At 54.7% G+C, this 16,495-nt stretch overlaps 2 protein-coding genes across 11 annotated transcripts in view; both read left to right on the plus strand.

The window, feature by feature from the left end:
* ARID3B (AT-rich interaction domain 3B) overlaps positions 1-13,089 on the plus strand; it is a 55,050-nt gene extending 41,961 nt beyond the window's left edge. Inside the window, 5 exon segments of the mRNA XM_082735855.1 lie at positions 5,181-5,364; positions 6,440-6,720; positions 6,827-7,081; positions 8,493-8,591; positions 10,641-13,089. Coding sequence (XP_082591981.1) covers positions 5,181-5,364; positions 6,440-6,720; positions 6,827-7,081; positions 8,493-8,591; positions 10,641-10,804 — 983 coding nt within the window. The 3' untranslated portion in view covers positions 10,805-13,089.
* Positions 13,090-16,143: 3,054 nt separating this feature from the next.
* CLK3 (CDC like kinase 3) overlaps positions 16,144-16,495 on the plus strand; it is a 28,109-nt gene continuing 27,757 nt past the window's right edge. For 3 of the 10 annotated variants that reach the window (XM_082735880.1, XM_082735871.1, XM_082735879.1), the window contains exon 1: positions 16,165-16,349. The gene's annotated coding sequence lies outside the window, so the exon portion shown is untranslated. Of the gene's footprint in view, positions 16,350-16,495 lie in introns of all 10 variants that reach the window. The other 7 variants (XM_082735873.1, XM_082735868.1, XM_082735875.1 and 4 more) reach the window with 6 other exon arrangements.

A 16,495-nucleotide genomic window follows, 5' to 3' on the forward strand; every position in this document is an offset into this window, starting at 1 on the left:
CGCTGCCTGATGCGACTGCCCAGTTTCCTAGTGTGAGGTATTTTGTACGTAAACAGGAGGAAAATTACCAGTCATTTCTCTGCCTGTTCCTGGGCAGCAAGACCAGAGCAGGGCAAGAATTAATATGCAGAGGAATGGACAGGAAGCCTGTCTGTGCGCATTCCCTGCTTCACATGGGTCTTAACTCTTCCAGGCTCTCCACTCAGCTGCCCAGCTCTCTTGACAGACAGTGAAAATGATTAATGATCTTTTTTAAAGCCAAGAAAAAGCAGCGAGGGTCGTTGGCAGGGCCATGTCCTGGGTCCTGGGCCCTCACCCCTGATCAGTGGGCAGGAAGGCAGCTGTGTGACTCTGTCTGGGGTCCGTGCCCCCAGTTGCGTCTGGTCTCATTGGAATGGGCCTATTCTCTGCGGTGGGGAGGAAGTCACCCTCCCTCCCACACTCCTGCCATCTCCCATCTTTGCCTCCATTGCCCAACGAGGCCATCTACTCCGTCTGCCTTCACCCCTGCCCTAGCTCTGTCTCTGCAGTCTGAGTGGCAGGAAGGAGAGCAAAGTGCCAGGGAGCAGGATTTTTTTTTGTTTGGCTTCATCTGGCTGGAAACTTCTGATGACAGCTTTGGCCTTGCAAGTGCCAGTGCCCTGCGGCATTCCCACCACCCAAGGGTTAAAGTCCCAGGAGCCCCACAGCTTCGCTATGAGGGTCCCTGGCCCTCATAAAAGCCTTTTCTACACTGTCCCTCGGGCTGCCTCAGGCTCCCTGGCTGAAATCTGATAAGGGCGCTCTTTGTTGGAACTGTCAGTCTCTTTTATTGAGGAGGGAACTAGAGACCAGTGGCATTTCTTGGGGTACAGATAAGGCCCTGGATTCCTGTCAGAAGGAGCATGATTAATTACCCTCTATCCTAGCTCCTGCTTTGATAGCAGTGACTGACAGTACGCAGGCGGCCGCCATCAGGTGCTCACACACCGCCCCACTCCCCAGGCACGATGGGGGGCAGAAACTCAGCCTCCTGCTGCGCCAACACCAGTGACCCACAGAGCGTGCTCTGCAGTGGCTGCTTGCCTCCTTCCTGGTTCTTCGCAGGTGGCTTTTGCATTTATTGGGGACAGAAAACTGTCACCTCTCAGATGAAGAGCCTCCTTAGAGGAAGATGCAGTCGAGCCCAGAGAGTAGGCCAGAGACACTCTTCTTCCCTCAGGGTTGGGGAAAGAGGCCTACTGTGGCCACACAGCGGCCTTCCTAGGATAAGTTTCTAAACTGTCCATTTCAAGATCACTTGGCAACATTATTCCATAATTCAGGCAAGCTCCTAAAACCACGTCCCCCTCCCTTCAGTAATAATCATGACTATTAGTTTTTGTTTTAAGTTTTTATTCATAGACTCATGGGACTGAAAGTCATCTAGTCCAAATTCCTCATTTCACAGATGGGGAAACTGAGAGCTGAATGTGTCGATCCCTCATCCCTAACCCCCTGTATGATATATTGGTTCCCTTTCTTGTTCAGAAGGTCCTCCTCTGCCTGCCCCCACCTCTTTCATAGCTGAGTCTCCTTGGGACAAAGGAGATGGGTGCCAGGTCCGTTAGGCACAGAGCAGACTATAGACAGACTGGCCTGTGGATCCAGCCTCTTTCTTGGTTGTCAGAATTGAAGCCAGGGCAAGTTTTGTATCTGGATTTTCTGGGTAATGTGAGAAAACCATACCATCATCTTGAGTTAGCACTCAGAACAGTCTCGACTTTGTTTCTGACATCCCCCCGGGGGCCTCCTGCCCTGGGAGCTATTTTTAGAAGTTCTGCAGAGGGCCAGGTTCTGGGAAGAACACGCCCAGTCTCCTTATCCACTGATCTCTGAACCAGGTTGCCTGGCTGGACCACAGAGCGGGACTGTGGGGGCCACCACCTGGTGCCATGTACCCCAGACCTGTGCTTTCTCCCCAGAGGGGCTGGGAAGAAGTCACTGTTGGTTAGATTTATAGCTTTGACTTAAAATGCCACTTTCTGAAACCTTCCTTGTCTTCTCAGCCCCCCTACCTGCCTGTTTCCCCCTCCTGAAGCATTTCTCAGCCTCATGCAGTCACATTCTATGACTATAAAAAGGGGCATTTTTTTTTTCATGAAATTTCTACAGCTAAAACATTATTATCTTTCAGAGAAGCCACCTCAGATAACTAGACAGTCCAGTGATTACTCAGAGTAAATGTATCTAGGACTTGCCTCCAGAGGCAGTGTGAGCCACACCTGAGAACCTCTCACAACTCATCTTCAAATAAAATCCGTATAAACAGCCTGGTCACTTCCTGTTCTCCTGACTTCCTTCCAAGAATGACCATTTCTAAACGTAAAATACACCCTTTATGTTTGAAGGTTTACCACCATTGGAGATTCTAATGAAAATAACGCCAACTCAGAAGGCCATTTGCAAATGGATCTCCAAAACCGCAGTGTAGCTGGTTCTCCAAGGTGATTGTTCTGGAGAAAGCGGTGGGCTGGGCAAGCCCCTGCCTGGTGCTTACACACGCAGCCGCACCCATCCGGGTCTGGCACAGACCCGCCCGCATTCCGCTCTTTAACCCCTGCTTCCTCTTCTCTTCCACCCCACTGAGTGCAGTCGTAGATTCTTTACCTTCTCAAGGACCCCCAGCTCTCCATCCATTCTGCTGCTGCTGGTCCACTTTGCGTGGGACGTGGCCACAAAGAGTTTACGCACGCTGGGCCTCTGTACCCCCAGGCTCTTTACTAAGGGTCGTGACCCTAATGAACCTGCTGGGACCTGAGAGGAGAAGGGGACTTCTGCTCAGGGCTGTCAGCCTCAGACACGTGATGCTGGGGACAGGTCTGGTGGGCACACTGCCAGCACAACAGACATGTGACTGAGGGTCCCCGTTGGGTAACCCATAGCTGGTTGTTTTGACTTTGAGAAACACCTTCTTTTTCCATGTGCACGGCAGTTTAATCTATTAAACACTCTAATACTTAAGGAGTGGTGAAGGAGAAGCAGTCTCTGTCTGCCTTCACAGAGGTTGCAGTCCTCCTGGAATGCCTGGTGAAGGTACGTGAGACAGAGACTAATCACCTGATGAGCTCGTAGGGCTTGTAGTAAGAATTCTGAGAGAAGAAATCCCTCCAAACTGGGGTAGTTAGAAGATTCTTCCTGAAGGCCAGTGTGGAGAGGATTTGAGCAGAGGCAGGTCACATGAGGCTTGATGAGGGAGAGCACGAAGCAGAGAGTGGAGTAGAAATGAGCCTGGTTTGGGGAGGGTCGTGAGGAGACCGAGCTAGAGAGTGAGACACTTCAAAGGCAGTCATTCAAGGGGTGTGGTAGGCGTCAGGGTCTGTGGGTGTGGAGCAGGAGAGTGAGTGTCGTCGTGGCTGCAGTGCGCACGTAGAGTACGTGGGTAAGAGGCCGCCATGGGCAGAAAGAAGGGGCTGGCTTTGGGGATAACGGTGGGCTCAGGGTGAACGTTCTGACTTGGAAGTGAACAGGTCACCCTGAAGATGTCCTAGAAGTTTCTGGAAATGGGAGGGGACCTTGAGAGTGGTCTTCCAGAGTCTCCAGGTGGTGCCATGAGGATGTGACCTGGCCTGGGCCGTGAGTGTGCTCGGGCAGACGGGCCTCCCACAGGAGGCAGACCTTAGCCCTGTCCTGCCAGGAGACCAGCTCTGCCACACCAGGCTCTCGTGTTTATGTCAGGAATTCATTTTATCGTCCAGAGCAGCACAGGGAAGAGAAGTTAACCAACACAAGCTGTGTGTGCTGGCCATGTACTCACAGTATCTCCTAGTTTATCTGTACCTTTGGGTCTAACACTGTGACCCATTTGTGTTTGAGCCTCTGAGGACCAGCTGACCAAGACAGAGTTCTGGAGGACCTGCTGCTCCCTCCTCACACTTAGAAAAGAGGTCAGGTGCTGCCACACAGGTCCGTTCCCCCTCCCCCCCACCCTCCCGCCGTGTTCCTGCTGCTTGCTCTTCTTGGGACCCTTTGCTCCGTTCCCTCACGTGAATTACCCTATGAAAGAGCTGTACTAAGCCCGCATTTCAGGGCTGGGAAGAAAATACCATTCCATGACCAGAAAGAAAGAAGCAGGAGGAGCTGAGACAAACAGCACTTCTCGAAAATCAAGCTGGCTTACAGGCCTCCAGTTAGTCAGTGAGGCCTCAGCAAGACCAGGGCGGTGGGAGGGGGCCGAGGCCGAGAGGAGCAGCCTGTGTGCAGTACAAGGAGTTTGTCATCAAAAGGCAACAAGTCTCAAACCCTGCCCCGGCCGGTGACCCTTCCCTGTGGAATTCTCCCCTCTGACCTCTGGATCATTAATCCTGAGGCTGCCAAATGACAGTCATCCATCACGCCTCCTGCTGAGCATCCCAGTGGCCTGTGAAAGGGCCCGGGGCCCGCCCTCCCTGCCGTCCCCTGGTGCTCATTAGTGGGCCTTCCTGCCTGGTGCCAGGCTTCCTAATCAAGTCCCCGGCTCCTCTCACTTCCCTTCGGGGCCAGTGGCGGAAGCCACTCTGACCCTCCCTCTTTCAGAGGCCAGGGAGGGATGGAGCGGTTAGTGGGGAGAGAGTCGTTCAGTGGCTTTTCATCCCCTGGAGACATGGTGTCCAGCAGCTCCTTTGACTCGGTGGAGACAAGGGAGAGAAAACATTTCTCTGTCCTGCTGCAGGAGAGGAGGAAGCAGGCGGTATGCAAATGAAAACACTGTTACACTGTGTACACTGTTAAAAGGGCGCCAGAGCTGTGCATGTGGGGGGGGGGCGGTGGAAGGTGGGGGGTGCGGCGCAGAGCAGCATCTTCTGAAGGCCCCAGAGGAGTGTGAGTTACCACATCATTAGGAAAGAATCTGGACTCATCCTGTTAGTAAAAAAAAAAAAACCCCAAAACAAAGCAAAACCCCACAACAACTCAACTTTGAAGCCATCTAGTACAGCCCCGTTATTTACAGATGGGAAGACAGAGCCAGAGAGGCTCACAAAGCCTGTGAGTTGGACCTGTGTTTCTGCTCATCCCAAGGAGAACTGGCAGCTAGTCTGATAGCTTCCAGCTTTGGGAATTTGAGTCCGATTAAAGCAGATTCATGACCATATTTCCAACTCCGCAAAAGCTGGGCACATGCATATGTCTTCTTTCTCTGCTTGATGACACAACACTTTTTTTCTCTATTTGGACAATCCCAGGGACCCCCATCAACCGAATCCCCATCATGGCCAAGCAGATCCTGGACCTGTATATGCTGTATAAGCTGGTGACAGAGAAGGGGGGCCTGGTGGAGATCATCAACAAGAAGATCTGGCGGGAGATCACCAAAGGCCTGAACCTGCCCACATCAATCACCAGTGCCGCCTTTACCCTGAGGACCCAGTGAGTGGCTGGGGCCCTAGGGAAAGGAAGCTGATCTGGGAGAAAGGGGATGTTTTAACCTAGAGGAGAGGAAGGAAGGAAATTCCACTGTACAGAGGGCAAGATGGGAGGAATTCTCAATGTAGCCAGGAGCTTTCTGAGACGAATCCCTTTCTAGACCTGGGAGATCATGAGAGCCACCATTTCCCAAGTGTCTCCCTAGGCTACTTTGCTATTTTATTTCTTTCAGACCTCACCATCAACCCTGTGAGATAGGTGTTATCTCATTTTTCAGGAAACAGAAACAGAGTCTCAGAGTTTAAAAGGTTTGATCAAGGCCATACCAACTAGTAGTGGTAGAACTGAGATTCCCCCGTGGGCTTCTGGCCCTGTAGCCACTCTTTCCAGGACATTGTTTCTGACAAGACACCTCCGCCCTAAGCCTAGCCCCTCCTACCCAACACTCCGCCTGCCCAGCAACAGAGGACCTGGGATTTGGACCTATTTTCATCATCATCTGAGTTAATTATGGGGGTCATAGGAGCAAGGGAACCAAGAGTAGCATCAGAGAGTGAAGGCCGAGGGGAATCCATTCACTGCATCACACTGGGTGTTGCTCTCTGGAGACTAAGGAATGAGCATCAGTGAGGCAGTACGCTAGAAAGAAGGGCTCCTTCTCTCAAGGTTCTTGGATAGAGAAGTGCTTCTTACGATATGTGATGCAAAGGAGGACAGGAAACATTGCTCCTACCTGACCTGGTTGACTCAAAATGGTGAGGGCATCTAGGAGCCAGGAAGACATTGCAAAAACGTGTCTAAACAGCACCTAAAATGGTGCCCAAACAAACAGAAAACGGGAGTGAAGATGTCCTTTCTTTCTTTTAAAGAATAGTTTCCTCCAGTTGGAGCAGAGTTTTGGTACAGTGTTGAGTAGCAGCTGGAAGGGCCTGGGACAGGGCATCCGGCCACCCTGGACCTTCTCTTCTGCCAAGTGACCCTGTGTCCCAGAGGCCTGTCCCACAGAGCCATAAACTTAAACTGGGTGGCCTCTGGTACCATTCTGGATTATTCTCCTCCCTTCCTTCCTTCCCTCCAGGTACATGAAGTATCTCTATGCCTATGAGTGTGAGAAGAAAGCTTTGAGCTCCCCGGCCGAGCTCCAGGCAGCCATTGACGGCAACCGGAGGGAGGGCCGGCGGCCTAGCTACAGCTCCTCCCTCCTTGGCTACTCGCCCGCTGCCGCCGCCGCCGCCACTGCTGGGGCCCCTGCCCTTCTCTCCCCACCCAAGATCCGCTTCCCCATCCTCGGGCTGGGTTCCAGTAGTGGTGCCAATGCCAGCAGCCCTCGGATATCCCCAGCAGCCACTCTCAGGAAAGGTCTGCAGGGCCCAGGGGGGAGGAGGGTGGGCAGGGCGGGAGTGGCAGAGCCCACTGTCAGGTGGGGAAGAGGGTTGTGAATTTGTGAATCTGGTGCCTTTGCCAGGTGATGGAGTCCCGGTGACGACAGTGCCCGTGCCAAATCGCCTGGCTGTGCCCGTGAGCTTGGCAGGCCAGCAGGCCGGTACCCGGACGGCCACGCTGGAGCAGCTGCGGGAGCGGCTGGAGTCAGGGGAACCCCCCGAGAAGAAGGCACCCCGGCTGTCAGAGGAGGAGCAGCGCCTGGTGCAGCAGGCCTTCCAGCGCAGCCTGTTCACCATGGCACGGCAGTTGCCCATGAAGATCAGGATCAACGGCAGGGGTGAGCGCTGGGCCCCGGGCAGGGCCTCCCCTGTTCTGGGTGCCGACATGGGCTCCCCTGAGGGGCCCGTTTACCTCCCAGAACCATCTTAGGGCCAGAAAGCTACATGGGGCTTCTGTGGCCACTGGGACCTCAGCTCACCAAGCTGACCAGAAATTGCCTCAGGCAGCACCCTGTTCTCCGGCCAAAAAAGGAGTTCTAGGAGGAGGAGGGGCCAGAGGCCCTCAGGGACAGCTGCTGTGCTTCTCTTCCTCACTAGCCTTTTGATCTGTCCAAATGAAAGGGCTTAGCCTTCCCCTGCAGTGCCTCCCCGGATGTAGGGATGTAGATCTGGGCTGTGGGCAGAAGGCAGCATCTCCACAAGGAGGCCAAGTGCCTCAGGCCAGGTTGCCTGTGATCCTCCGAACCATGGGGAAAGAGGAAATACAAGTTTGGCAGCATCGTTGACATCCTTCCCTTCCCCTCCTCATTTTTCAAGTGCCCTGCCTTCTCCTCTCCAGAATCACACACTCCATGCCCCTTGTTCCTCCTTTCTCCCCCCAACCCCATGCACATTTTCTTTGCTATTCTTGCCCTTGATTCTATTGCAGAACAAACTTGAGCAAGCACGTGATGGGAAGAAGTCAGGTGTGGAGGGAGCTGTGCGTATTTGCTGGCACTCCCTGACCCCTGTCCCCAGCTGAGGTGCAGAAGGGCGCTGGCAGCAACAGCTCCGCTCTGTTCCCTCCCCTCTCAGTGCTGGTGCCTCTGGTCCTGTAGCAGCCAGACACGAAAAATAGCTCATTTGGAAGAATTCTTGGCTGCATGGTGAAAGGGCAGAGTCTGGGGTGAGCCAGGCAGAGGCCCTGGGTGCCAGCACCTGCAGCTTTGTACAGATGGTCAGGTTGAAATGGGTTATAGGTGCCAGCCCCACACTGGGTAGGCAGACCCACTCCTTGAGGACCCAGCCCACTTAAGGAGAGGAGGAGGAGGAAAGGCAGGTTCTCCAAGGTAGTGACTAGGTCTTCCTCATCTCCGTTTCCCCAGCCCGATGGGTGGTGGGTGCTTAGTTAGGGTGACCAAATCACGTTGAAAGTGTTAGTGTATAGCTGGGAGCTGGGTCAGTGCCTTACTGCCTGCGATCCCTGTCCTTGGACCCCAGAGGAGTAGGGGAGTAAGTGGCTCAGCCAAGAACGGAGAAAGCAAGTGATAGGCCATTGGCAAGCCTGGGTTCTCTTGCCAGATCTGACCCTCAGGAGAAGGTTGTAAGGATGCTTTCTGGATGTGGGAGGCCTCGGCCAGCGTGGCCAAGGAACAGCGGGCTCTGAGTGTGGTTGAAGTAGCCCCTGTGTATAGCCCCTGTCCAATGCGGAGAGGACACCGCAGTGCTAGGAGGCCTGACCAGGCCTGCTGTCTCCCTTGTCCCCAGCAGAAGACAGATCGGAGGCCTCGGCTGCAGCACTGAACCTGGCCACAGGCAGCATAGGGAGCATCAACATGTCTGTGGACATCGATGGCACCACCTACGCAGGTAAGGCTCGGAGCTGTCATGGGGGCCACGGAATGGTGGCCCTGGCTGGCCCTGCTTGTCACGCTCCCATCTGAACCCTTTTAGGGCTAGCTTTCTTATATGTAGTCTCAAGGGTTAAATGGTTTTTCCAGCCTAGGAGAAGCTGAGGGTTGCTAATGGGATGACAGGTTCTCCCCCAACCAGCTTTGACAGAACCATAGAAACCCTCCGTCTGACCCTTTTGACCGATGGCTGGCTCGTTAATTGCAACTGTCCTTGAGTGTGAAGCTCTGTAATTTACTCCATCCCCTTTCCCTAAATATGTCCTGAGCCACCTCCGCCACTGCTGTCAGGGTCCTGTGACGCACCGCTCTCCTCCAACTAGCTCAAGCCCGCTCTCCCTGAACACCGCCTGTTGTTCCCTTTGTTCACAACTGACCAAGGGGTGACAGGCAGGCGGAGGAATCTGAGTGTGGCTGAAGCAGCCCCTGGGTATAGGATCCCACCCAGTCCTTCCCAGTTGTCCCTCTCAGTCTAGTTGGGCAGTGGTTTATTTGTTGGCTGGTGGGCTTAGCACCTCCACCAGGTCTTTGCAGTTGCTAGGAACCAGCCCTTTCCCCAGCCCCATGTCTTTGGTTTAGGTGTGCGTTTGGGAACGAGCCCGCCGACTCCTTCTACAAGCAGCTTGATGGGTGGGCCAGGGGAGCCCAGGCCTGCTGGCCTTGTGTTAGATGGCGGGCCCGGGACGTGCCCCATGGAGGGTCTTAAAGCTGCACCTTCCATCACCCTGGGGCATTTCCTCAGTAAGTGCTCTGTCCTTTGAATGCTCCTCTTCTGAGCTGGGTGCAGGGCCCCCGTGGGGTGCCGCACTTAAGGCCTCATGCTCTGGCTGGCTCTCTGCTGGGCCACTGGCGCTGGGCCTTGGCGCTGCAGCCCAGGAATGGCCAGAGTTCCTGGAGGGCAGCCTGCAGAGACGCAGTAAGGCCAGTCAGATGGGGAAGGCCTCTGCCTGACATGGGGGGCCCCTTGAGGAGACCAGGCGAGCCAGCAGGCAAGACCTAGGTGTCCTTTGCCATCTGGTGGTGTTCGATGGTCTAGGAGTCTGGGAGGCTGTGAGTGGGTCCACGGAGAAAGCAGGGAAGAAGGGGATCTGTGTCTGGAGCTAATAATGCTGTCATCCTCTCTCAGGAGAAAGGAGGGAATAAATGCCTCCTTCTCTCAGAACAGGGAGCAGTCAGAAGAGAGCTGAAGGTTTCCCAGCCCTCACCTGCCTCAACCCCTGGTCCCCTGTTCCCACCTGTGCCCTTTGTCAGTGGATGTGCAAGTTGCACTGGCCAGGAACCAGAAAGTTGTCCCCGAAGGCCCCCAGAGCCGCTTGGACCCTGCTACTCTGCTCTCTGCCCCCTCTTGCTGCCTCGCACCCCACTGCCCCGGTTTGGGCCTCTCCCCGCTGTTGGAGTAGCTTCCTGGCAGGCCCCAATTCCTCCCAGCCCCACAGAGAGCATTTTAAAACACAGATCTCATCATGTCCCTCTTCTAAAAACCCTCAGGGGCATCCCTATCACCAAGGTGCAGGGTGAGACCCTTCCCCCAAGAGGCATACAGGCCTCCTGTCTCTGTGGCCTCCCCAGCGGGCACTCGCCTTCTGCACCCCTCCTCCTGCTCATGAGTCCCTGCTGCCAGGCAGCCTCCCCGCCACAGCCCTGCCTGGCCTCTGCTCTGCCTGGCATGACAGCCCTTCCTCTGACCATGCTTTCTGCCATCCCAGGCGCGCTCTCCTCCTCCGGAGCCTTTCCTGACTAGCCAGGCCTTGCCTTCTGAGCCCTGCTCTTGGTTCCTTCCATCCCCATCTCACTGCACCCACACGGCACTGGGGACATATCCTCAAAAGCATGGCTTACCTCTCTGCCCCCTGGCCGGCCCTGGAGCACCTGAAGGGGGAAGGTGGAAGGCATGCGGGACTTGGTCGGAGGCACAGGGTGCGGAGGGGCGCACACCTGCGGGGCCAGAGCGCACAGGCCCCATGTCTCCTCAGCTGCTCACACTCACTACCCCCCACCGCCCCTGCAGGTGTGCTGTTCGCCCAGAAGCCTGTGGTCCACCTGATCGCGGGGCCCACCCCCCAGAGCGTGGGTGGCAGCGCCAGCGGCAGCAGCAGCTCTCACTGCTCACCAAGTCCTACCTCGTCCCGGGGCACCCCCAGCGCCGAGCCCTCCACCAGCTGGTCCCTCTGAGGGGCAGGACCCAGCTCCCCATGCCCCACTCTCCTGTCGAGAGTAAAGGAGGTTGATGCACAGAATTTACCTCATCTCACGGAGCCCATGTCAAACACCATTTGGCCAGACTAGAGTTTGGACGTGTCCGTCTATCCAGGCTTCGTTCAGGTCCTGCTGTACTCTGGGGACAGGGAGAGGCTGCAGGGGCAGGACAGGGCAGCGTTGTCCAATCAGGGATCGTCCTGGAGAACCGGGCGGGGTCTGCCGGCATCCAGCTTCCTTCCTCCTTGGTTCCCAGGCCACCTCCCGTCCCGGGCACGGTGTATCGACAATCTGTAAGCCGGCACAGGGCTGGAGGCCCTCCACAGCCCTTCCCCTTTAATTTATTGCCCTTCCCCTTCCCTCTGTCATGACCCCAGGGTCACTGGCCTCTTCCCTTGCTCAGTCCTCCGATCTTTAACTCCCATGTGGGGCTGTGAGAGCCGAAGACCATGCCTTTGTGGCCCTTCACTCCTGAGCATGGGATGGGGCCCTCCTAACCTGCCTTCCCTACCATGTTTGGTTCCAGGGGTGTGGGTCCCTCAAATTCAAGTCTTGAGACAGTTCTCAGGGCCCTGTACTCCCCTTTTAGTGGTCCCAGGAAGGGGCACACGAGGGCAGTCCTCAAGGTCCAGGGCTTACTGGGTACCTGCTGAGGGAGAAGCAGAGCCACGGGGGCTGCCCAGGCAGGCCCTGGCACCCGTTTCACACTGACCCTTTTCTGGCCCTCCCAGACCTCACGCCTTCACTCACCCTTGTTGGCCAGCTCTCCCAAGAACAGCCCACTTGTCCCTTGGGCCCTCCCTTCTCATGGGGTCACCTCAGCCCCAGCATCCCCAGACCTGCTGATGTCAGGTTCATTGAAATACCTCAGATTTGTAATCGTTGATGTTCTTCAGGAAGTATTTGCATCTCTGAAATCCTTTTTATATGTGTTTTGCTGACTTTTTTGTTTTTAATTTTTATTGTTGTTATTGTAGCACCAAAGAAATGAAAGCAGATTACCCCCAAAGCCGAGCAAACATTTGGTACCCCAGCCCCTCCAGCCCTTTGCTAAGACCCCAGTGAGGAGGCGGGGAGGCAGGCAGGAGAGATGACTCAGGGATCACAGTGGTGGGGAAGGCGGTGGAATAAGAGGCCTGTGCTCTCAAAGGTTGGGTCCTGAGACCACACAGTTCGGGAGATGGCCCCTGACCCATTTCATGCTAGAGCAGGGCTTGTCCCACACCCCTCCCTGGCTCCCCAGGATGGGGACAGAATGGTTGCCCTTCACTCAGCATTCCCATCTCAGGGTAGGGGCAGGACAGAGAGGCTGAGCCGCCCCAGGGGATAAGGGGATGCTCTTGGAAGAGGGGAGAACTCCGTCCTCCTCTGGGACCCTGGGCTGGAGCAGGCTGCTCCGGTGTTGGAAAGATGACTGATTGCCACGCAAGGCTCACCTCTCTTTGAGTAGGCCCTGCAGAGCTCCTGGAACACCACCCACTGTAACGTCATCAGGCTCTGGTGGTGACAGGCCATGCCGCCTGCAGGAGCCCTCGCATGACTAGCATTCTGCCCTATGAAAGGAAAGGGAAATCAAAAGCTTGAGCACAAAACAGCTACCTCAGCCTGGTGAGCTGCAGCTCTGCTGGACTGCCATCTTCTCGCCCCTTCCCCGGCCTTCCACGCACTCGCTCTCCCACACACACTCTCACACAGCCCTGCCGCTGGGGCCTGACCCTCTTCTGGCCTCAGGAGCCTTCCCACCTTACCCACTCTGGTGGGCAGAGAAGGGCCTCTGGGATCTGGTGCCATGAAGGAGCCCAGTTGGCTGGCGCTGGGCCCACCTGAAAGTGTCGCAGCATTTGGCCAGTTTGTCTTTCTCAGGGGTTTGGTCACGAAGGATGGACTCTTCCCAGCCAGAGGATGCGGGGACAGCATACTGAGGCTTTCTGGTCATTAGATCCTCTCCCCTTCCCCAGGCAGCTTGAAAGCCCAAGAGTGGGGATGCCAGCAGGTGTCCCAGGAGCAGGGACCCTGGCAAGAGAAGCTTTCCCGGAAGGCCTCAGGGCAGGCCGTGGGCCAGGACTGCTCCGGCCCCTCCCCTCCCCTCCCTGTCTCTCTGTACTCTGGCCAGGAAAATGTGCTAGCACATGGGTAGCCTAGGCAGTGATAAATACCTCAGATGTCCTCTTGCAGCAAGTGTCTGTATATGTGGTGGTTATTTTCTATCCTACATGTTCTCGAATGTTTATATTTCAATAAACCTCTACCTCTTCACACAAGCAGGTCTCTCGGGTGCTTTCTGTGACTGTCCAAGACGAGGGCAGCAAGACCCCAGAATGCTCAGCCCTTTTTTCTGCCATGAGGCACATCCTGTGGCTACAGCTCAGTGTCAGTGCAACCAAAAGAAGTGGGGAGGGAGGGAAAGCATGGGGGATCTCTAACTGCCCTCCTCCGCAACAATGCATACCCCACCTGTCCGTGCAGCCCTCTGAGGCAGAGGGGGACCTCTTTGCCATTTGGAAGTACTAGCAAATGCGGGAGACACTGGGATAGCCTCGAGTCTCTCTTGCTGATTTCTAAAGACCTTTTGAAAGAAATGATGAGTCCTTTAGTGTTTTGTTTTGTTTTTTAAGATTTTATTTATTGATTTGAGTGAGAGAGAGAGCAGAAGTTGGAGAAAGATGGAGAAGCAGACTGCCCGCAGAGCAGGGAGCCCAACTTGGGGCTCAAATCTGAGCACCCCAGGATCACGCTTAACCAACTGAGCAACCCAGGCAGGTGCCTTTTTAGCTTTTTTAAAAAAGTAATCTCTACACCCAGCGTGGGGCTCAGACCCACAACCCTGAGAACAAGAGTTGCCTGCTCAACCGACTGAGCCAGCCAGGCACTCCAGTTCTCTAATAACTGGTAACCAGTAGTTGGTATCACACATGACAGCTTCCTGTGACACCGCAGGGGACTGCCACGTGGAGCCGCAGTGGGCCTAGCCTACAAGGGCACAGAGATGAGGAGAAGCAGAGTCCAGAGACCTCCGAGGTGGAAACAGTACACATGACTGCAGGGGTGGAGGTGCTGAGGGAGAAAGTGACAGATGAGTAAGGCTCCTGACAGACCTGGAGAACCTAGAAGAGCAAGGCAGCAGGCCACTGCAATTCTGTCCCATTTCAAGTTAACAAGAAAAAAGAGTATCTCAAACTCAAATTAGCCCCTCCAAAACACTACTGAAAGATACTGGTATTTAAAATGGCAAACTGGGGGCGCCTGGGTGGCTCAGTGGGTTAAGCCGCTGCCTTCGGCTCAGGTCATGATCTCAGGGTCCTGGGATCGAGTCCCACGTCGGGCTCTCTGCTCAGCAGGGAGCCTGCTTCTCTCTCTCTCTCTACCTGCCTCTCCGACTACTTCTGATTTCTCTCTGTCAAATAAATAAATAAAATCTTAAAAAAAAAAATGGCAAACTGGGGGCGCCTGGGTGGCTCAGTGGGTTAAGGCCTCTGCCTTCGGCTCGGGTCGTGATCCAATTTGGCTCTGGGATTGAGCCCCGCATCTGGCTCTCTGCTCCGCAGGAGGCCTGCTTCCTCCTCTCTCTCTCTCTCTGCCTACCTGCGATCTTTCTCTGTCAAATAAATAAATAAAATCTTTTTAAAAATAAAAATAAATAAATAAAATGGCAAACTGGGGCTGGGAGGGTGGGAGATGTCTAGGTGGTTAAGCATCTGCCTTCAGCTCAGGTCGTCATCTCAGGGTCCTGGGATCGAGCCCAACCTTGGGCTCCCTGCTCAGCGAGGAGTCTGCTTCTCCCTCTCCTGCCTGCCACTCAGCCTGTTTATGCTTTCTCTCTCTCATCAAATAATATCTTTTTTAAAAATTCAAAAGATTTTTAAATAAAATGACAGACTGGGAGAAGCTGTGCAACACAAAGTGTGTGTGTGTGTGTGTGTGTGTGTGTGTATGCTTACTGTTAAGTTAATGGCTTAGTCTTTAAGCATCTGCCTTTGGCTCAGGTCATGATCCCAGGGTCCTGGGATGGAGCCCGGCATCTGGCTCCCTACTAAGCAAGCCTACTTCTCCCTCTGCCTGCTGTTCCCCCTGCTGTGCTCTCTCTGTCAAATAAAATCATTTAAAAGGGGGGTGGAGTGGGTAAAAAGAAGGGCTGGGGAGAGGGGGCAAAGTCATGAACAGGTGTTTTTTAGAAGAGGAAATAAAAATGCCTGGACTTCATTGTGATCAAGGAAATCCACAGAAAACCATTCCATGCCATCAGATTGGCACAAACTTTAGTTTTACAGTACCGGGTCTTGGCAAGGATGGGGAGTAATGGAAACTCTCACAGACTGCCAGGGAGTGTAAATTAGTCTAACCACTTTGGAAAACACTTTAGCATTACCTAGTGAAGTGACACATGCCCAGCAATTTTGCTCCTAGTTTTATACCCCAAAGGAACTACAAGGGTGCCCCAGGAGCCCTGACAGCAAATTTCTGAAGACGTGTGTGCTGTTTAAATTCTTTGAATGAGGGGTGCCTGGGTGGCTCAGTAGATTAAACATCTGCCTTCGGCTTGGATCATGATCCCAGGGTCCTGGCATTGAGCCCCACATCAGGCTCCTTGCTCAGTGGGGAGTCTGCTTCTCCTTCACCCTTTCCCCTAGCTTGTGCTGTCTCTGTCTCTGTCTGTTCTCGGTCTTAAATAAATAAAATCTATAAAAAATAAAAAAGCTGTTTGCATGAATTAACTACTTGGATCCTCTACACGTTTATGAGATGGGACTATTGTTCCCATTTTACAGAGCAGGAGACTGAGATGCGGAGAAGTTGAGTAACTAGCGTGAGGTCCTTTAGCTAGTGAGAACTTGTAGAGGGGTTATAATTCAGTGGCGACAGCGCCCAGAGCCTGCCCTCCCAGGAACGGCTAAGCATTCTATACACATTGTCACATTTCCACTCCACCCACAACCTTATGAGGCAGTGAGTTTGTTCATTTTACAGATGAAGAAACTGAAGAGCAGAGATGTGGCCAAAGTCACACATCTGGTGAATAGCTGGGCGAGGAATGGACTCTGATCAGCTGCCCTAACTCCTCGTGCATGTTCCTCTCTTCAGTGAGGGGCAGGGGCAAGCCAGCCCGGAGACAGAAAGAAGCAGAGGTTGGGGCGGGGGTTAGGTGTCCCAAGTCTCCGTTCTGCCCACGTGCCCTTTGCTCTGCACAGCCGGGAGTCGCCTGTCACAGGCGGCCACTAGCAGCCCCAACGTTCTCCAAGAGCAGCGGCCCAGGTTCCGCGCCGCAAACTCCCCCCATCTCATTGGCCAGGATTGGTCACGTGTCCTCCACCTAGCCAGTGGGTGCGAGGGGGCGGAGCAGGGAGGGAAGCCCGGACGCCGGCTGCACCTTCTGCCGGTCCCTGCCCAGAAGGAAAGGGGAGTCGGTGGCTTGCGGCTTCTGGAGGGAGGTTCGGAATCACCACCGGAGGGAAGGGAAGAAGGAACCAACCAGAGAAGCACGACCGGGACGAGTGGGGGCCCTGCTACGCTTGGAAACAGTGAGGTACAAAGCCGACCGCTGCTGGGACACAGGGACCGACAGGAAGGCCGGGGCGGGGTTGCGCTGTGCGCCCGGGAGCAAACAGGAGCGGGTCTGGGCGGTGAGCCGGTGCCGGGTGGGTTCCTGGCCGTAGGGAGGGCTGTCCAGGA

Source organism: Mustela nivalis (assembly GCF_964662115.1).
Source record: "Mustela nivalis genome assembly, chromosome: 6".
Lineage (NCBI taxonomy): Eukaryota > Metazoa > Chordata > Mammalia > Carnivora > Mustelidae > Mustela > Mustela nivalis.